The 22,537-nt window shown below is 37.4% G+C and overlaps 1 protein-coding gene across 1 annotated transcript in view; it reads right to left on the bottom strand.

The window, feature by feature from the left end:
• The window catches only part of HMCN1 (hemicentin 1), a 537,345-nt gene that overhangs the window by 229,650 nt on the left and 285,158 nt on the right, over nt 1-22,537 (bottom strand). The window contains exons 20-30 of the mRNA XM_052653879.1: nt 21,351-21,463; nt 19,686-19,845; nt 18,893-19,061; nt 14,794-14,921; nt 12,445-12,717; nt 11,357-11,452; nt 7,450-7,644; nt 6,266-6,396; nt 5,953-6,100; nt 3,159-3,285; nt 354-508 (exon numbers count right to left, since the gene is read on the bottom strand). Coding sequence (XP_052509839.1) covers nt 354-508; nt 3,159-3,285; nt 5,953-6,100; nt 6,266-6,396; nt 7,450-7,644; nt 11,357-11,452; nt 12,445-12,717; nt 14,794-14,921; nt 18,893-19,061; nt 19,686-19,845; nt 21,351-21,463 — 1,695 coding nt within the window. The remainder of the gene's footprint in view (nt 1-353; nt 509-3,158; nt 3,286-5,952; nt 6,101-6,265; nt 6,397-7,449; nt 7,645-11,356; nt 11,453-12,444; nt 12,718-14,793; nt 14,922-18,892; nt 19,062-19,685; nt 19,846-21,350; nt 21,464-22,537) is intronic.

Here is a 22,537-nt window from a genome sequence, read left to right as displayed (position 1 = left end):
CATACTATCAACTTCATTTTATTTCATTCATCTCTACTCTTTTTAGAGCTCTTTAAAAACCTCTCGAGGTATACAGACATTTAACTTATGTTCCACTAACAAATAAGGGAATACCTGACCTCTTAAGGGAGATCATATGAAAATCACTAGACCCTGAAGAAATACATACTTAATGATAAAATGCATTAAAATTGGATACAACGTTCTAGCTTAAAACAGAAGAAGATAGGCTTTTTCCCTTGAAGTAAGTACCATTTAAAATTATTTTGCATTGAATAAAAGAGCAACCCTGATTTTCAATGTATAATGAGAACTGATAATAATAGTAAAAAGCATAAGAAAGTCACACTTACTATAGATTGTCAGTTTTATATCCTTGGCTTGTTTGCCAGCTGCATTAGACACAGTACACTGGTAGCGTCCCTTGTCACTTCTTCGTGCATTCTTTAAGTGTAAAACTTGTCCTCTGTCTAGAATTTCAATATTAGGGTCTCCCAAAAATAAAGGCCTAGAAAAAATACAATTTTATTCTATGGCTCCATTTTCATTTTCCTAAACACTTTCTGTTTTATTAATCACAACAGAAATCATTAAGTTGTATGAGTTTAAAAATATGGATCAAAGTTGAATTTTTTAGTTGGAATCTAAAAAATGCAATGATATGATTAAGTACTCCTGTTCAGAAGAGTGGGATTATTAATAATTTATTAATAAATGGGATTAATAAGTGGGATTTATTAATAATTATTAATAAATCACTTTATTAATGAAAGTTAATTATCACTTTGAGATGAAAGATTCTTCCTTTTAAACTTAAATTGTTGAACAGTAATAATAAAACATTTTATTTCATTCATTCACCACTCCCCTTTTTTAAATTTATATAGATAGTTTTTCTTTTCTGAATGATGGTAGAAAATTTAAGTGTATAGGAGCTTCAAGCAAAGCAATATTATTTGTAAACTAATACTATAATACCTGGAAAAATATTCACAACACATAGTTATTACTAACTAAAGACAATGTCTACTTTCCTAATAAGTAGGTATTATAATAAATATGAATGCTTTCATAATACTGAAATACTGAAAGATATTTATCCCAAAGGTAGTTCATATGTATTTGTCAAGGAGTCTTTTTCCACTATTCAGTCATTTACCAACTACTATTATGTGACTGCTTTATATTTGGTAGCAGCTTTATTTAATACTTAAAACATCATGTTTATTAAAGTCTATGATATCTTAAGAGTCATACCTTTAAAATCCCATTGATATTCTTTCAGGAAGACCTATATCTTGTTTTTAAAAAGCTGCAGGGAATTTGCCACATGATAAATGAATGCAGTGCTATATTAAAAGTCAGTACTAAGACTACAAGATTAAAGAAAACACTTTTCATTTTCTGCGACAGCATCCCTTATTATTCCTTGGTATGACACTTTGTTTGAAGTTCCCGAAAACTGACAGAATAAAGTTCCTTACTTAAATGTATTCTGTTTAAAGAAGTGGAATACTTGATAATGCTACTCAGATTTAAGCAACTTTAAAGCTTTCACTGATTGCTCACTATGCAAGTTTCATAAAAACTGAAACAAAAAAAGCATTATAATAAGAAAAGGTCTTCTTGGTTTATTGCCACAACGTAATTCTTTCCTCTTACCATTATCAGTTTGTGTTCTTGCACACATTTTTCTAAACATTTCCACTCAGAAACATATTGCTAGAGGAATCTCAAGTTGTTATACATAAATGGCCTTGTATTATTGTTCTATTTTTAACTTGACAATAGCTATGGAGATAATTTTGGTGCCCACAGCTTGATTTTCTTTTTAATTGCTGTTCAGTGTTTCACAATATGACAACGCTGCATGTCACCTATCCATTCTCCCAAGGTCAAGCTTAAGCAGTTTTCACCTTTCTGCCATCATTGTTTCAGAGAGAATTAACATACAAGCCTTCCTATGGAACAGACAATTGACTTCCCTTTCCTAGACACTGGAAGTATAACTGCTGTATTAGAGCATACGAACATTTAAATTTTAATAGATATCACCAAATTGGCTTTCAGAGTACTAATTTATTAATACCTTGTTCCATCAGAGTATTATATCCTAACCTACCAAACTCTAAGACAACAACTGATATTTTTCAAACTTCTACTATTTTTTTGCCAAACTGACCTATGAAAAACAAAGTCATGTTATTTTTGCTTGCCCTCGCCAAATTATTGAAGGTGAGCATCTTTTAAAACATTTATTGCTTAACTATATAACTTTCTAATTGCCTGTTTATACCCTCCACACATTTTCCTATGTTGTCTTTCTTAACATATAAAAACTTTTCATATAATCCTTTGTTTCATACACTGCAAATCTTTACTTTTTGCTACTTAAGTCTTAGATACCTACTTTCAAAAATTATAAAAATACACAAACTGTGACCATGCTGTAACAGATAAGCTCTCATGAGCAATACACATCATTGCACCTATTATCAATGAGGGCAAACCTCAGCAGCCCTTGAACTTGAAGTCTAGGAAACATTTAATTGCTCTTTAGGGGGTGTTCTTTTTGCCCATATTGTAAACTAGCTTAAGTATTTATCTTGATGTCATAAGCAAATTTCATTTTTTAATAATGCACAAAATTCCATGTAAACATAAGATTAGTTCTTTATTTGGATCTTGCATTTTTTCCTTTGTTGCTCTTAATATATATTTGTGCTTAGTTGCTTCAGTTGTGTTCAACTCTACGCAACTCTATGGACTGTAGCCTGCCAGGCTCCTTTGTCCATTGGGATTCTCCAGGCAAGAATACTGGAGTGGGTTACCATGCCCTCTTCCAGGGGATCTTCCCGACCCAGGAATTGAACCGGGTGCTCCTGCCTTACAGGCAGAATCTTTACCAGTTGAGCTACCAGGAAAGCCCTTGCATATATTCAGTGTATAACAAATTGAATTTCTCCATGTCTCTAAAATAAATTCCTAGCATTTATAAAGCATCTTATAATTCATAAATTTGAGACCATTTTTGAATACTGCTTTTCCTTCATGTTCACTTAATAACACTCTAGCTGGTAAGATACTTAAGAGGGAGAAAATCCACATCTATTTACAAACAGTTGGACCCTTGCAACAAATATAGAAAAAGTACTCACTTGCCATCTTTGAACCAGTGAATAACGGGAAAGGGGGTGCCTTTCACCTGGCATTCAAGTGTGGTATCCTGGTTCAGGACAACTGAGATTTCACCAGGGGAACCAGCACCTATTATGGTGGGCGGGACTTAAACAAAGATATTTTATCATGAAAATCTACGACTTAGCAAAAAGAGTAGAGAGGGGAGAGAAGATAATGATTTCTATAATATTTCAACAAGTTTTTGTCAAAAAGAAAATATTATGCAATAATCCTGTTTTCATATCACATCTGTAGACCCAAATATCAAATTTAAATACAGGAACACATTCACGAAAGATCTGACAGCAGAAAATTACTTGGAAGAATTGTGGTAATAAAGAATTCATTTTGAGCAACATTAAACCAACACACAAAAGGAGTTTAGAATATAAATGAGCAGTGAAGCTCATATAATGAAATTTACTATGGCTATCCATTTTAAATAATGAATGACATAGTCAACGACAATCTGATAATGTTCAAATTCTACATATTATACCATAGTGTTGTTTGAAATATACTACCCTTGTCTCTTTTAAAGGCCTCCTATGCTAAAATTGCATGTCAGATAAAATGTGAAAAGATTCACATTATATCTCATGTGAAAAGGTGCTAGTTTTTATTGTTAGAATTATCAAGCATATTAAAGAGCTCCCATAAACTTCCCTGAACTTCAAATCCTCTCCCTTCACATCATGTTATGGTGATTGACCTTCATCTGCAGAGCCACGTGTTGTGCTGTGCTTAGCCGCTCAGTCATGTCTGACTCTTTGGGACCCCAGGAACTGTAGCTCGCCAGGCTCCTCTGTCTATGGGGATTCTCCAGGCAAGAATACTGGAGTAGGTAACCATGTCCTCTTCCAGGGGATCTTCCCAACCCAGGGATTAAACCCAGGTCTCTCGCACTGCAGGAGGATTTTTTTTTTTTACCATATGAGGCTCCAAGGAATGATCAGGCACTAAAAGGATCAATGCCAGGAGGGGCGGGTGGTGATCAGATTTGTTTTAAGACCATGCTGGCTTCCAAATGAAGATCATATTCCAGTGGCAAAGAGTGGATGAAGTGGGCTTGTTAGGAGGCTATTACATTAATTCAGTTTGTAACTGACATGGGATTAAGAAGCAGACTTAACAGGATATAGACAAATTCACAGAGTTGGGAAGAGGGAGTTAGGAAGACTCGGTGCCAGGTTGTGGCAAAAGCAAGTGGTAGTATGGAGGTGATGGTCACTATGATGTGACCACTGAAGGTGCCCAGAACAGACATTTACTGAGACCTTTCTGAATGACTTCCCTGGTGGCTCAGACGGTTAAAGCGTCTGCCCACGATGTGGGAGACCTAGGTTCAATCCCTGGCTCAGGAAGATCCCCTGGAAAAGGAGATGGCAATACACTCCAGTACTCTTGCCTGGAAAATCCCATGGACGGTCGCAGAGAGTCAGACATGACTGAGCAACTTCATTTTCTTTCTTTCTGTTCTCTATGTAACTAAGATATTGAGCCAAAGATATTGAGCTAAAAAAGCTAAGATACTGTGGAGAAGATTAGACATATAGCCTGAGAGCTCAGAAAAGAAGTCTGAGTTGGAGATAAAAATGTGGACGTCATCAGCACACAGGGAGCAGTAAAAGTCAGGAGAGGAAATGAGTACCAAGATAAATAATGCCAATGAGACTGATAACAGAAAGATTACTTGGTTTCTATAGCTGATACTTATAGATAATAATGGTAATTTTGGTAGAGGAATGCAAAGTACTTCAGGCTTTGACAACACTTCTGAGGCAGAGTTTTTATGTTATAGCAGTTGATGAATGATCACTCTAACGCAGGATCATCCCCAGACCTCATTTCCACTCTAGACTTACAAATCATATGTCCTTTGAGGAGAAAAATATTGAACATGAAGGGAGTCATTTTATCACAAAGTGAACTTTAATCAGCAAAAATAATTCACAAGCTAAACTTTTGAAAATTTTAATTTATGATTAGGATTCAAACATTTTAAATATTTTAAACACCAATTTATTTCAGTTTCAACCTGTTCTCAGAATTCTCCCCACTTAATTAGAATTAGGGCTGAGGTAATTTAGTTACAGAAATTATTCAGAATGCAGAGGAGGGTGAATTATTACATTTATCAGCTCAAGTACAACCCAGGAGCTTCAGGCTGCTGCTGCTGCTGCTGCTAAGTCACTTCAGTCATGTCTGACTCTGTGCAACCCTATAGACGGCAGCCCACCAGGCTCCCCCGTCCCTGGGATTCTCCAGGCAAGAACACTGGAGTGGGTTGCCATTTCCTTCTCCAATGCATGAAAGTGAAAAGTGAAAGTGACGTTGCTCAGTCTTGTCCAACTCTTAGCTACCCCATGGATGCAGCCCACCAGGCTCCTCCGTCCATGGGATTTTCCCAGGCAGAGTACTGGAGTGGGGTGCCATTGGAGGTCAGCAAATGAATGAATTTTACCTGCATTATCCTCTATAGTTACCGCCCAAAGAATTTCCTGACCACCTCAATAGAAAAACTGACAAGAACAGTAATTTAGTAATTTTATGTATAAGACAGTAGCATGTACCCAGAGACATCACTATATGATAAATAACAAATATCTATAAACTTTCTATATCATATAGTTCTGATTAACCAATATTAAAGACAAAAATGAGTAAAAGGAATCTATCAAATTTTCATCTCTTTAACTCTTTAATACAGTCAGTGCTATGCTATATAAAACACATTTGAATCGTAGTTTTTTAAAAGAATATTTTCCTTACCTAACACATCAATGTTAAAATGCTTTTGAGAAGCGCCTGCAACATTAACTGCTTTACAGGAATATCTTCCTGCGTCCTCTGGAGAGGCTCTGAAGAGCTTTAATATCTTCCCATTGTTTACAGTCTGAATACTGCTGCTCTCAGTCACCTTTTAAGGCCAAAAGGGTCAATGTTATTTCCAATCCTAATAAAAAGGCCTAATTAAAATTTGAAGCGAAGTGTTTATATTGCTATTAATAAGACCGTCACATCTGAATGATTAATTTCAGAGGCATAAGCAAAGATGTACGCGTATCTGGACATCTCCATTTACCTGAACATCATCTTTATACCACATAACGATGGGAGATGGAGTACCTTCAACTTCACAAAAGAGACTGGTTGGCTGGTTGACCAACACGGACACATTTGTTACTTGTTCTTTATCTTTAATTACTGGAGGAACTGCAAAACGTGAGGAACTGTAGTTAGCTTAAAATAAATATTATATATAGTTTCTTTACCAGGACTTTGGAAAGCAAATCTGAGGTATTTGAGAGCTAGAAAAGGTTGGTCATACTTAAGCAAAGCTTTTATTATGAAATGAAGAGTCTTGACCATATATTTATAAGTAACTCACTAAATTTTTACTTTAATTATTCAGGTATGAATTAAAACTGAAAATGAAAAATGAAAAATGAAAAAAATTCAGTTATGTATTAAGGATAAATTTAAGGGAGAAACTATTTATTTCACATACCACTCAAAATGCAAACTGCTCGTCTCAAGTTATGTGGGACTACTTTGCTGATAAGAATGAATATTGCCCAGTATTTATGGAAGACAATATCCATTAATTTTTAAGTGTATATATTCTTTGACTCATGCAAAGCGCCATATGTACATGATTTTCACTGAAGCATTACTTAAAATAGTATACAAGTGTTACCTAATTAAATGTTCATCATTAATATGAACATTTATGTTCACTATGAGCTTATCAAAGAAAGCTAAGTTATGGTACAGGGGGATCCTAGTTAGGCATAAATAAGAGTTAGGAATACTCTAAGATAGAGTATTTAATGATACAGGCAAGGTATACAGTAATGGATAAAACGGTCTACTATAAATTCTTTTTATATGTAACAAAGAATGAAATATATATTCGTATTTCTTCATTTTTGCAGAAAATATCTCTGGGAAGATACACACAAACACATACATACCCCTAACAACTTTCCTTGCCCAGAGGGAGGATAAAGTAGATTGCTTAGCTCAGTGCCAGAAGACTTTTGACTTTGTATCTTTTTCTACCATTTGAATTTTCAATGATGTAAAATCACAAAAAAAATTATATGAAATTTTAAGTCAAATGAATACATGAAGTTAGACTACTAGTTTTTAAATTGATAACATGTCTTTTTATGTAAATATTAAATGATACTACACTGAAAGGAAAACATATAAAGGAATTTGAACATATTACATATTCAGTTATATGACTTTATCTGTATTCACCATGGACTTTGAGGTTATATCTTCTTTCTGTGGTTCCAGCTTCATTGACTGCCACACAAATATACTCCCCGTTGTCATATGGTGTAACAGAAGCAATAACCAACAATGTCCCGTCTTCTAATATAGAAATACCAAGCTCTTGGCCTGTCAGCTCTCTACCATTCCGCAACCATTTGATGGTTGGTTTGGGGGTACCTAAGAAAGAAATTAAAGCTTTGTGAAATTTTACAACAAAGTTAGAAATCACTATTAAATATCAACTATCTTGAGGAGAAATAAAATTTCTCATCATTATACTATGTATCCTTAGGTACCTTCAAGATATGGAATTTTGCAGAGATTATGGTATGTCATCTCTCTATTTCCTGACTGGTTTTAAAAGATCTAAGGTCTCCAGTGTAGAATTTGATCAAAGGCATTTTTATCAAGACATTCAGATGATAATAAGCAAAACATTTTCTTGAGTGGGTTCATGGTATTAATGAGAGAAAAAGCTATTTTAGTTAAAAAGACTAGAGATAGGCAGAGCTTTGGGGTGATAATAAAGGAAGAGCAAAAATAAGATACTCAGAGGAACAGACGTGAAGATTATGCAAACACAAAGAGGAAAGGAATGATGTACAGAAATGACGCTTCATCATTCACATTTTAAACAGTCCTGATAGAGCAGAGATGAGCAGCATCTGCTACTCACACATCTTGTGGGGATCCCACTCTGTTAAAGAGAGGGCACAGATTGATTCTTGAGTTTTTATACTGAAAATAAAGTTGAGAAAACAGTGAGCAGAACTGCTTTCCTGGATTTATTTATGACCAACAGAGTGAATGGACATTATATGAATACAAGTGATAAAAAAAAGTCTTAAAATGCATAATGGAGCCTAAAGGACATACTGGAAATAGACAAAGATTAACTCTATAACATGAATCTATTTATACAGCAAAGAATATGCCAGGCACCATTCTAAGCACTTTCATATTTTACTTAATTTATATAAAAAATAAAGCACATTAAATAAAATCAATATATTGTATGAGACATGGCTAATAATCTTAAAGCAAAATAAAAATATCAAAGAATGGAGAATGGTCATATATCAAAGACAAGTACACAAAAGGCAGGAATACACAGAATGTATCATTAAGATTAAACTCAAATTGAGTCAAAGTATTATAAAACTGACTGACTATTAATGACTGAATTATAAAAATGACTATATTTATGGGAAAAACTAAAAATCTTACATATTTCACCGTAAGATGCTGACTGATGAAGAGAATATAAAACTGATGGACTACAATTGCACATGTTGCCAAGGATAAAAGTGGGTTATAATCATTTCCTTACATCCTACTTATTCCTTAATGGACTTTGCAAACTTCTCAACTAATATTTGTTAAGCTAATAAATGAAAAAGCAAATTAAGAAATGCTGGGCTGGCAGAAGCACAAGCTGGAATCAAGATTGCCGCGAGAAATATCAATAACCTCAGATATGCAGATGACACCACCCTTATGGCAGAAAGTGAAGAGGAACTAAAGAGCCTCTTGATGAAAGTGAAAGAGGAGAGTGAAAAAGTTGGCCTAAAGCTCAGCATTCAGAAAACGAAGATCATGGCATCTGGTCCCATCACTTCATGGGAAATAGATGGGGAAACAGTGGAAACAGTGTCAGACTTTATTTTTGGGGGCTCCAAAATCACTGCAGATGGTGACTGTAGCCATGAAATGAAAAGACACTTACTCCTTGGAAGGAAAGTTATGACCAACCTAGACAGCATATTAAAAAGCAGAGACATTATTTTGCCAACAAAGGTCCATCTAGTCAAGGCTATGGTTTTTCCAGTGGTCATGTATGGATGTGAGAGTTGGACTGTGAAGAAAGCTGAGCGCTGAAGAATTGATGCTTTTGAACTGTGGTGTTGGAGAAGACTCTTGAGAGTCCCTTGGACTGCAAGGAGATCCAACCAGTCCATTCTGAAGGAGATCAGCCCTGGGATTTCTTTGGAAGGACTGATGCTGAAGCTGAAACTCCAGTACTTTGTCCACCTCATGCGAAGAGCTGACTCATTGGAAAAGACTGGGAGAGATTGTGGGCAGGAGGAGAAGGGGACGACAGAGGATGAGATGGCTGGATGGCATCACTGACTCGATGGATGTGAGTTTGAGTGAACTCTGGGAGATGGTGATGGGCAGGGAGGCTTGGTGTACTGCGATTCATGGGGTCGCAAAGAGTCGGACACGACTGAGCAACTGGACTGAACTGAACTCAAGAAATAAATTGCATTATCTTTACTTTCTCAATGGTAGAACAACCAGGTCAAGATGAAATTCATGGCAAAGATAATGAAAGGCACTAAGCTAGAAGGGGACGACAGAGGACGAGATGGCTGGATGGCATCATTGAATCAACGGACATGAGTTTGAACAAACTCCAGGAAATGGAGAAGGACAGGGAAGCCTGGGCATGCTGCAATCTGTGGGGTCTCAAAAAGTCAGACATGACTGAGCGACTGAACACAGCAATTTTAAATTAACACAAGAATTCTATCCCAGGTGAACTAGGAAACTAGGAAGAGGTAGTATATCAAACTGGAAAAGGGACATTCAAGTCAGCTTGTAAGTCAGGGATTCAGTGGAGAGTACTCAGCAATAGCACCACTAGCAGGGCTCCCTTGGGAGTGAGCGCCCACAGAACTTACTTGAACCTACCTTTCTCAAGGATTCTTCTCCAGCCTTGCCTACCACCACCACCCACTGACCCTAGGAATGGTGGTGGTGGTGTAGCTGCTAAGTTGTGTCTGACTCTTGAGGCCCCATGGACTACAGTCTGGCAGGCTCTCTGTCCATGGGGATTCTCCAGGCAAGAATACTGGAAAGGTTTGCCATTTCCTTCTCCAGGGGATCTTCCAACCCAGCAACTGAATCCATGTCTCCTGCATAGGAGGCAGATTCTTTACCACTGGAAGCCATCAGGGAAACCATCACTGACCCCAGGAACAGTTACTGACAACTCTTTACATATCTGAAGAGCTTATCAGAGTTACCTTTTTCTGAATGCTGGTAGAAAATAATCATTGATGAGAGAGATATTGTTAAGAGATGCAAAATCTTGCTGTAGAAACAGAGAGAGCTGTAAGGTCCTTCAACTTCCAGTGTCTCCAGGAACAACAACGAAGAGGCTCATGTAGGAGCATGGATTCCTCCAGGAGATGATGGAAAGGGTACTGCTCGGTTTTTGCCAGAATTAGTACAGACTCATTTGAGTCACTGCAGATGAACATTATGTGAAAGAGAATATTCTGGGCCACCTATTGGGCATCCAGGGTAAGGCGATAGTGACCCTTTTTATAGGCTTTGGAGGAGAAAGAATAACCATCTCCTGCCAGGAAATATGATGGGATAGAAAGCCCAGAAATTCAGGGAAAGGAGGAGTTTGGACAAGCATCAGAGAGCCAAGTTACTACCTGACTCCAGAATTACCAGTAGAGGAGAAATCTAGAAAGGAGTTTTTAGAAAAGAAGAGTAACAAGGGGATGGTCCTAATATATACCCCTGACTGAGATAAATATGCAATATTTTGAATAGCTCTGTCACATTATAAAGAGAAATCTTGTCAGAAATAAAATGAACTAAGTCACAGGAAGGAGCATGAACGAACTGGAAAACATACCGGCTTAGGCAAGTCTGAAAGAACAGAAGGTATTTCCAGTGAAGGAAATAAAACACCTGGAGGGAAGAATACCTAGTTTAAAGAGTTCTTATTTGAAAGAAGTGTTAGTTTCCATTTTGCACAAATGTTATAACAAGGACTGAAGAGTAGAATTTAATGATGCCTGGGGTTCAATACAGAATTCTAGAACAATGCAACATTATGCCAATGCCCATGTGACCAAGTCGTACACACCTTTTGCAGGACATGGAAATGCAATGCGTTGGTTGGCCACTCTTTCTTGGAATGGAGTGTTATATGGAGGCTCTAGGTCTTCCAGAATAGGTGGTTCTATTAGAAAAATAAATGCATTATCACAGGCTTTCCTTGGGCAATACTGAATTCTTCTGAGGCTACATTTGATACCTGCTTCTCTTTTCCTGCCTTTGCACTGGTACTCTCCCTGACTGGAATGTTTTTCCTCCTGATTGGACATGCCTGGCTCCTTCTAGTCAACAAGATTTCACTATACATATCATCACCCCAGAGGAGTCCTCATGACAATTCAGTCTATGGTAGCCACCTGCTGGGAGCTGTCTAATAAAAACTATTCTAAACTTCTACAAAGTGCATCTCACAATCTGTTATTTCTTATTTACTTGCCTGCTTGCTTTCTGCCTACTTACAGAACTGGTCATGAGAGCAGGGGTTTTACCTCTGTCACCGTCTTCTCCTCACTGCCTAGATCACGACAGACCCCTGGCAGGAACTTGATAAACACTGGTTGCTTACAGGAATAAAGATTAATCACTTTGGGGAGCATGCACCGTGTGGCATGTGGGATCTTAGTTTCCCAACTAGGGATCGAACTCATGCCCTCTACAGTGGAAACGTGGAGCCCAACTACTGGATCACCAGGGAATTCCCCAAAGATTAATCTTTAAACCCTCAACATAGGCCATCATTAGAGGGAACAGTGGACCTCGACGTTCTAGGGATTAATGTTGAGTGCACCTTACTACTCTAAGGTAAATCCTACTCCAGTCAACTGTGCCCACAATTTCTTCCAAACCAAAAACAGTGGGTGGGGTACTTATCTAGGATTCTTTGCACCATCTACATCATCCTGGGCAACTCCATTTTCAAAGGTAAACAGTTCACTAGCATACAGCTTCATTTCATTTCTGGAATCATTTTCCTTTCAAAGATAACTAGAGAGTCATAAATCTATACAGCAGTCTTCTGAAAGTGATCCAAGACTAAGCAAGACTATATCTTCTGCACAGACTCCAGGGTTTTCCCCCCACCCCACCATACATATATTTTCCTAGGACCCAAATCACCTTGAACGTGTAGTGTTATCTCCGTCTCATCACTGCCTGCTATGTTAGTAGCGACACATGTATATACGCCAGCATCTGAGAGCATCGCTTGTTTGATGCTTAATGTCCCATCTGGATGGCTACCACGCTGCAGTCCATCAACCAGCACGGCGCTTCCACCTTTGAACCAGGTGATAACAGGAAGAGGTGTCCCTTGAGCACCGCAAGGAATGTCCACTCTTTGGCCAACTTGGACTTTCATAACTTTCGGGCCACGCTGTATCTTTGGAGGCACTGGAAAGAATGACTGAGTATTAACAATCCAAGTTTTAAAAACTTCCTTCCTTTTTTCACTTTAAATGAGACCTCCTCACCAAGACGCAGCATGGGAAAGTAGAATCATCTCAGGATGGGGACCCAGGCTCACGCCACTTACTAGCTGTGTGATCGAGGGCGATTCAGTATACTGTGTGAGGCCTGTTTCCTTGCTAATCCAGGCAAAATAAACTCTTCAGTACCAACGCACTGCAAAGATTATGGGAAGGAATGAATTTAAACTTCTCATTCCAAACTCGTGGAATACTAAGCATTTAAGGATGTCAGATTTCTTACATAAATAATGTAAGGTTTAAAAAGCCTCTAAAATGGCAATCCAGTTGATTTCTGTAATAGAGTAAAACAAAAGTGCTTCTCTCCATGGATTCTTAGCTTCTGTTCTCTTTGTGGAAGATTTAACTAGACAGTAAGAACTAGTTCTCATCATAGCTTTCACTTATTTCAGAGAAGAAAATCAAGACAGAACTTCTATTATTTCCCTTTATCTACCTTCCTTCAGAAATGTAAATGAGATAATTTATAAAAGTAGTGTTAGCTTCCACATACACCCATTGTGAACTATAAAATCAAATTGATTCCTAAAGATATGATTAGAATTTATGTACTTTACATCCCTGAAAAACCTGATTCCTCTGTCCTTTTGTTAAAACTTAATATTTAACCAAGATATTCTAAAGGTTTCATTTGCAACAATCTTCTAAGTTGATAGTACAGGCGTACTTCATTTTACTTTCACTGTGCTTTGCTTTATTGCCCTTTACAGATAATGCAATTTTTACAAATGGAAGTTTTATGGCAACCCTACATTGTCAAATGATGTTTAGCACTTTTCGCAATAAGATATTTTAAAAATGAACACTGTATGCATTATGCTCAATGCAGGTACATTGTTTTTAAAGCCATAACGCTATTGCACACTTTGTAGACTATAATACAGTGTAAACATAATTTTTATTGGCACTGGGAAACCAAAAAAACCCATGTGACTCACTTGATTGCTGTATTCATTTTACTGAGATGCTCCGGAAACAAACCCATAATATCTCTAAGATAAGTCTGTATTATCATCATTTTATGAAAAAAACATTAAAGATAAAAGAGGGTAGGTTTTACCTAACACCCTAGAACTAGTGAACATCAGAACTCTCAGTGGATTTTATATCCCACAGTCAAGAGGACAGTAGTGTAATGACCGATCTGAGAGTGAAATCAGGTCAAGACCATGTGAGCAAATTTCTTCTCCTATTTGAATGCATGGCTTAGAATATGTGCTCACTAAGCATATGTTGAATGAATGAGTAATTAGACTATGGCAAATTGGGGGAAGAAAGCAGACTACCAAGAAAATTTTGTAAAGGAGTTAAAGAACCCCAGGAGCAGAATGTTTTCAGTGACTGAGCTCCATAAACATTGAAAATGACCGTTTAAATGCTATTAAATCCTTCCTTGAACATTTGCTTCCACAAAAGGCTACCAGTCTAAATGCATTTCTTTCTTTTTCTTAAAGTATGCTTTAGCATTAGAATGAATAGACTTATTTTTACTTATTTATTTTTTATTTTGGCTGTACTGGGTCTTTGTCAAATCATGTGGGCTTTCTCTAGTCACAGAGCATGGGCTCTAAAGTGGGGGGTCTCAGTTGCCCTGCAGCGGGTGGAATCTTAGTCCCCCAAAAAGGGACTGAACCCATGTCCTGTGCATTAGGAGGTGGTTTCTTAACCACTGGACCACCAGGGAAGTTCCTAAACATATTTCTTTTTTTTACAGTGTATCAACAATACTTATAAATGACCTGTGGTAAAACTGAGATCCAAAATTTTAATACTGTTCACCTGAGGAAAAGGGGGAAAGTTGTTTATGGATAGGAGATAACATTTTCAAAGTAAATGAAAGAAAGTTGTGAGTCTCAGATTTTAGAAAATTTTTGTACAATTACTCCGTATATAATTTGAGGATAACTATCAGAGAAAGTGGGACAACAGGTTTGCTGGTGGCTAGTCCACAGATAGCATATACTTTCATTTCGAAACTCACCATGGACGTTTAATTTAACAGCCTGAGTCACATTCCCTGCAATATTTGTAGCGACGCAAAGATACATCCCACTATCTGAAACACGGGTCTCAGTGATCTTCATTGAACCAGAGGGGAGGAACGTGTGTCTAAGAGAAGGAAACCACAGGGCAGACCATCAAATATGAGAATATAAATATCCCCTAAGCAACTGCAATTCACTATGAAATTATTACTTTGCAAACAGTTTTTGAAACCATTCTCTAATCTATAATGTCATTTCTATGCACCTTAAAAGTCAGGAATTTTCAAAATTATCCTATGTATTCTGTATGATATTCTCACAAACACCAAATTAATTTGCTTTCACATTTAAATGTAATCTAAGGGTGTGACATTGTCAAGTAATTGTACATCTCTTTGCTTTACTAAGTATAGCTTTACAAAGCAAATACGTTTTAATAAACTTTGAAGATACTTCAAACACATTATAGTTTTTCTCCAATGCTTCATTAAAATTTTTATGTGCTAAAATAAAGACAAAAGAAGGTACGTATGAAGTTCTCAAATAAATATTGAGAATACACACACACACTCCTCTTATGTAGTTAGGTAAACCAGATCTACACATAAAATCTTATTATGTTCACTTTACTAAAATAGCTTTAAGAGGGAGGGGGCCAAATAGACCTACCTAGTATCAGGATTTCTATAAGTTAAGACAGATAAAGTGTGCTATTGGCCCAGAGACTGACAAATGGATAAAGAGTTAAAGATGAGATCCCCTCATCCCAACCAGAAGACTTAAGCATATATGAGAACTCAACATGTAATACGTAATATCAGAGGTGATGTTACAGAAAGTTAGGAAAGGACTGACTATTCAAAAATAGTGTTGGGCAAGTGGCTCTCCACATGGGAAAAAAAAATAAAATTAGAGAACAAACTAGTACTATACACAAAATAAAAATTTAGAAGTATTAAAATCCAAAAAGTGAAAACAAGCTTAAAATACTGCAATAAAACGTTGCAGTTTTATTTATGATCTACTAATCTAAACAAACATCTTGAGCGACATGCAAATTTTAAAATTCTGTACAACCAGTATGTGAGTGCTAGCGTGCTCAGTCATGCTCAGTCCAACTCTTAGCAACGCCATGGACTTTAGCCCACCAGGCTCCTGAGTCCATGGGATTCTCCAGGCAAGAATACTGGAGTGAGTTGCCATTTCCTCCTCCAGGGGATCTTCCAGACCCAGGGATGGAACTAGACACCATATATAAATTAACTTGAAAGGCCAGGAGTATTCTGAGATATTTTCAACACATATAAGAGACAAAGGATTGCTATTAAGAACAAAACCCAAATTTCTACATTCAATAATAAAAGAAAAACAAGTCACCAGAACACTGGAGCAGGTTTAAAGATGCAATTCACAGACAACAAAACGGCCAACAAACAAGAGAAAGCATTCTAGGCCCACTGGAATTCAGTCATGTGAAAAGTAAGATAGTTGCAAGATACCATTTCACACCTATATGAATGGCAAAAACTTTTAAGTCAGTCAACACCATGCATTATTGATAATGTGGCAACAGGTACATATATATTCTGCTGGTGGGAGGTAAATCAGGACTGCCCCTACAGAAGGCAATTAAGCAATGTCTACAAAACTCAAAATAGTTATTCATTCTAATTAGGAATTGTGGTTCTAGGTACAAGTCTCAAAGAAACTTATGTAGCTGCATACAAGGAGAGACATAAAAAGATATTCCTTGAAAAGTTTTGTTTCTAAAGCCAAGGGAAAAAAAAGAAGAATAAAATGTAGAAACACAAACCAGAGCATAAAGAGAGAAATCTGTCTAAATAAAATGTAGAATATGTTTATGGTAATGAAAATGAATAAACTGAATCTACATGCATAAAAATGGATAAAAGTTGACTCAATAAAGCAAGCAGTAGAGGAATAAGTAACATGCTACAACAGTAAACTGAAAACAAGTACATGAAACAAAATTAAAAGGAGGGAAAATATTCTGTACTATCTAAGGATGTATGTGTAGGATACACTTCACGTCTGTGGCAGTTTGCCTCTGGGAACAGAGAGAGAGACTAAGACTGAGAAGGTGAACAATGAAACTTCAACATCTTCTGAAATAAGGTATGTCTGCTGTTCAAAACTGTCAAGGCACTTATTTTCTTCAAAGACATAAGAATGTAGTTCTTCACTGTTTATTTTTTTCCCTTAAGAGTGGTGGGGAAACTAGAGTGGCATGAATTTATAGCTTCAAAACTATACACATCAACAAGGCTAAGAGAAGAGAGCTAGAGATTATAGTTTTTATTCTTCCGGTAACTTCTGGCATGATATCAAGTTAAAACAGTAATTGATACCATTCTTTGAGAACAGAGGAGAAATACGGAATGTACATTATATCATCCTTTCAGGAATTATCCTCATTCTATAAGCAAAAAGTCGAGGTTCAAAGAGACCCACTGAAAAAACGGCCAAAGTTTCAGAGAAGCTTTATGTAGTGGAGGTAAATTTAAACTCACACCTGCATGGCAACAAAAGTTGTGCTCTGAAAGTTTCTGGCGTTCTGCTTTCCATTACTCTTAGCCTATCAAATGTTTTTTCAGTGGCCCTTTGTTTGTTTAAGGGCTTTAATCAAGAAGATTTGTACAAAACTACCTAATGAAAGTCAAAACCTTGATATTAGAGAACCTATTGTGTTTTATTGCTTCTCTGGGAATAATGCAGTTTTATAGACAATACACACTTTGTACTAACAAGAATCTATATACAAATCTACATCCAAACCATTTCCATAACTACCTTGTAGAATGTACAGTGGGAAGTTATATCAAAGCTCAGTTTTAGCATTTCTGCTCTTAAAGAATGATTTAGACGGTTTACATGTTTCCTGTAGGCTCAGTGTAATATAAATTATCTCAAATTTTAAAACTGGGCTTCTTGATTGGGTTGTTTTTTTTGATATTGAGCTGCATGAGCTGCTTGTATATTTTGGAGATTAATCCTTGTCAGTTGTTTTGTTTGAAAATATTTTCTCCCATTCTGAGGGGAAGATCTAATGGATACTTCTCCAAAGATGACACAAAGATGGCCAACAAACTCATGAAAAGATGCTTACCATCACCAATTATTAGAGAAATGCACATCAAAATTACAATGAGGTATCACGTCACTCTGGTCAGAAAGGCCATCATGAAAAAAATCTAGAAACAATAAATGCTGGAGAAAGTCTGGAGAAAAGTGAACCCTCCTACACTGTTGCTGGGAATGTAAACTGGTACAGCCACTATGCAGAACAGTATGGAGGTTCCTCAAAAAACTAAAAATGGAATTACCATATGAGCCAGCAATCCCACTCCTGGGCAGATACTCAGAGAAAACCATAGTTCAAAAAGATACATGCACCCCACTGTTCACTATAGCACTATTTACAATAGTCAGGACATGGAACCAACCTAAATACCAACAGAGAAATGGATAAAGATGTGGTACATGCATACAATGAAATGTTATTCAGTAATAAAATGGAACAAAATAGTGCCATCTGCAGAGATGTGGACAGACCCAGAGATCATCATATGGAGTGAAGAAAGAAAGAAAAACAGTGGCATCAAATATCATAGAATACTGCTTATATGTGGAATCTAGAAGAAAGGTACAGATGAACATAGTTGCAAAGCAGAAACAGAGACACAGATGTAGCGAACTTATGGACACCAATGGGAAAAGTGGGGATGGGATGAACCGGGAGATTACTATTGACACACGTACACTACTGATGCTGTGCATAAAACAGATAACTAAAGAGAACCTACTGTATAGCACAGAGAATTCTACTCCGTGTTCTGTGATGATCTAAATGGGAAGGAAATCTAAAAAAGAGGGGATAGATGTATACTTAAAATCGATTCACTTTGCTGTACAGTAGAAACTAACAAAAATTGTAAAGTAACTATACTCCAATAAAAATTAATAGAAAATAAAAATAAAAGGTTTTTTTTTTTTTTTTGAGACATTTGAAAACCTGAACAGCCGTCTGTCCCAAGAGATTGTTTCATGTGTCGCAATTCATCCCAGGTCTCCTACCTTGGAGAGAATGGAGAGATGAGCTGGGTTTCTTTGGCCCAGGTAATGATGGGTGGGGGTAAACTCTTCACTTCACATGGAAGGGTCACCTCTTCTCCCGCAAGGACTGAGATCTCAACGGGCTTATCCTGGGAAGGTCCCCTTTGGTCTCCGAACACTCTAGGCCTTACTAAAACAAACACAAGTTTGGGAAGGGAAAGAGTACATTGAAACAAAGCACACTTCAAGTTAAAAACAGGACCACGAACATTCTTAAATAATTCTCAAAAACATTCTGTTAATTTCAAAGTTTGGGGACATATCTAAAGCTTTCCATAAACATTTACTGTGAGAGCTTAATGGAAAATGACTAGAACATTTTCCTTTTCAGCTCTTCCTTTCAGAACACAATGAAAAGGTCCGCCAAATGCCCTTTCAGAATCTGCCACATGTCAAGTAACCCCTCAAGGCAGAGCGCTAACCAAGACACAGCTGAGGTTTGGCTTTGCTAGGAGCCTTAACTATGTGGTGTTTCTAAAGAGGGTTGGGTGCCATAAGCATACTCCTTGGAAAAACACCATGAAATTTTTTCCAAAAGGCTATACCGTTTTTCTCCCTTTAAATCAGAATCTAAAGAGAGGTGATGTAGGTTGGTAGGAAAAGTACATTTTTTTGTTAAAAAAAAACTATAAACTTGGGGGAGTGGTTCACTTTAGGGGTTCAGGCCTCCGGTAACGTTATTTGGGAGAGAAATGTGAGTTTTGGCACAGACACACAGCATCAGAGGAGAACAGTCGTCCACGGGGGCTCTCACCATACACAGTCAGCTGCACTTTCCTCTTGGCGTAGCCAGCTGCATTGGTGGCGGTGCACACATACTCCCCACTCTCCTCACCCCCGGGGGACACCACGTACAGACTTCCATCAGCCCCTGCGGAAAACTTAGCACTGCTGGTGGAAATCAGCTCGCCCTTCTGCAAAATGACACAGTGAAGAGTTTTTTAAGATAATAAAGGAGTAATAAAGTAATGTCTGGAAGAGGAAGAGAGGGAGAAAAAAGATCTCTGAAGGAGAAAATACTAGACTGAAAGGAGGCTAATTTAAAGAAAGTTCCCTGTAAGAAAAACAAATAATGCCAAGGTGATATTTCTTCCTACTAAACCGGGTTCCCTTCATTCTAGAACTAACAAAACTGGAGAGGATGAGGAAGTAGCAAATGGGACGGGTGCATGTGCTAAGACAGGCACCATTTTGAGCACTTTACATGAATTAACTATGGCAACGCTTACAACAATCTTCTGAGTAGTAATTACGACAATCCCTATTTTACAGATGAAAGTATTACGTCTGGGAGCTTGGTGGGATAACTTGCCCAAAGTGAAAGAGTCAGTCATTGGTAGAACTAGAAATAGAACCTGGGCAGGCACACTCAGGAGGCCAAACTCTTCACCTCCATTGTATTATCACAGAACAAAGGCCATTCAGGAAAGCTTTTATTTTTATATTTCCCTAAAACGAATTAAACTTCTACTCAGTACCAGACACTGTTTAGTTTGTGGAGTCAGCTTCACCACCATACTTTTGTGCAGGAATCTGAGCCTTCCAATTTAATTTACAGATATCAAAACCAACTTCTTTTATATTTCAGAGACTTTCAGAAGTATAAAATTAGATGTTACAGCTATCTGGAGGAAAACACAGTCCAAAAGGATACACGCATCCCCAACATTCACTGCAGCACTGTTTACAATAGCCAAGACATGAAAGCAACCTGAATGTCTTGGATCGACAAAGATGATGTGATGAATATATACAATGGAATATTGCTGCTGCTGCTGCTGCTAAGTCGCTTCAGTCGTGTCCGACTCTGTGCGACCCCATAGACGGCAGCCCACCAGGCTCCCATCCCTGGGATTCTCCAGGCAAGAACACTGGAGTGGGGTGCCATTTCCTTCTCCAATGCATGAAAGTGAAAAGTGAAAGTGAAGTCGCTCAGTTGTGTCCGACTCTTCGCGACCCCATGGACTGCAGCCCACCAGGCTCCTCCATCTGTGGAATTTTCCAGGCAAGAGTACTGGAGTGGGGTGCCATTGCCTTCTCTCAATGGAATAATACTCAGCCATTAAAAAGAATGAAGTGATGCCATTTACATCAACATGGGTCAACCTAGAAACTGTCATAGTGAACGAAGTAAGTCAAAGAGAAATTATTGTGTGATATCCCTTATATGAAGAATATGAAAAAGAAATGATAGAAATGAACTTATTTACAAAACAGAAACAGATCTTTACTACTTAAGGATCAAACAGGTGAATGCACTAAGGACATTTTAAGGTCCCTTCCAAGAGGTAAGACCACGTGGTTTTTCCTTTCTGTAAGGTCCTATACGAGAGTGGCAAGTTCCACATATGACTAAAAATATTCAAATGCTGTTGTTACAGCACATGTCACAACAAACACCACTAAATGCATCCCTTACCTTGGACCAGGCAATAGACGGTTTGGGAATTCCACTTGCTTTGCATGGTAAAGTTACTGGAATGCCTTCAATGGTACTGAGGATCTGCTGTCCATGCTGAATGGTTGGCAGAACTGGAAAAGGAAGCAATATGCAGAATCTGAGCACCTACCCTTCCATTTTTCCTTACAAGTTTAAAGCTGAACTTTTTCATGATAAACAGAATATTTAGAAAAACTAGCAAAGAATCTTCTCTGTTAAAATGTAGGGTCATTTGGAAGGGAGTGTAATCAAGTAAATACAACAGTTACAATCTGAACAATTTAAATAAAACCTTAAAATGAAGTAGCAAATTATGTGTAATATGGTTGATTTTCCTAACAAAACTATGAGAGGACTGAAGGAAATCTGTATTTTCCAGAAATTCAAGATAGCACTATACCCTAAGAGTTACACATTTAACATATATCTTTCACCATTGTGCATTACACATTAAGCTGCAGTGAGCTGACTTAAACTCACCTCTAGAGAAATGGACTATTTAACCACTACACATTAAATATCTGTCTATACACAAGAATCACTTAGCAAGCTACTAAATTTAACCTTGAAAATAGAATCTGTTTTCTCAAAAGGAATTCAAAAGTTATACTTGAAAGGCCTTAGGAGTTTACATTTAAAAGTCTAAAATACAAAATTCTAAGTGGAAAAATGGCGTAACTTTTGATTTTAGAAAGCAACTAAAGAATTGACACTAATGAGTGAAACAATAGGAAAGAGAAGATTTTATCATTTCATTCTGTGTAAATCTGCTAATTATAACCAGGGTTAGTCTCTCAGTCATGTCTGACTCTGTGACCCTATGAACTGCAGCCCACCAGGCTCCTCTGTCCATGGGATTCTCCAGGCAAGAATACTGGAGTGAGCTGCCTTTCCCTTCTCCAGGGGACCTTCCTGACCCAGAGACTGAGCCTGGGTCTCCTGCACCATCTGAGCCACCAGGGAAGCCCAATCATAACCTCTCCAAATACAAAACATTATCATTATTTGATGTTCTCCAAATAATGAATTTGATTACAGAAGCTCTCATATGTGAAAGTTCCTAACACAGCAAATGAACATCATAAAAGTGCATGCACATATATGTGTATATATATACACCATGCATTTCCTTTCCTTCCCCTGAAAGATGGAGCTGCTCTCTAGGG

Source organism: Budorcas taxicolor, chromosome 16 (genome assembly GCF_023091745.1).
Source record: "Budorcas taxicolor isolate Tak-1 chromosome 16, Takin1.1, whole genome shotgun sequence".
Classification (NCBI taxonomy): domain Eukaryota; kingdom Metazoa; phylum Chordata; class Mammalia; order Artiodactyla; family Bovidae; genus Budorcas; species Budorcas taxicolor.
The sequence above is the reverse complement of the archived record's forward strand: the minus strand, read 5'-3'. Positions and strand labels throughout refer to the sequence as shown.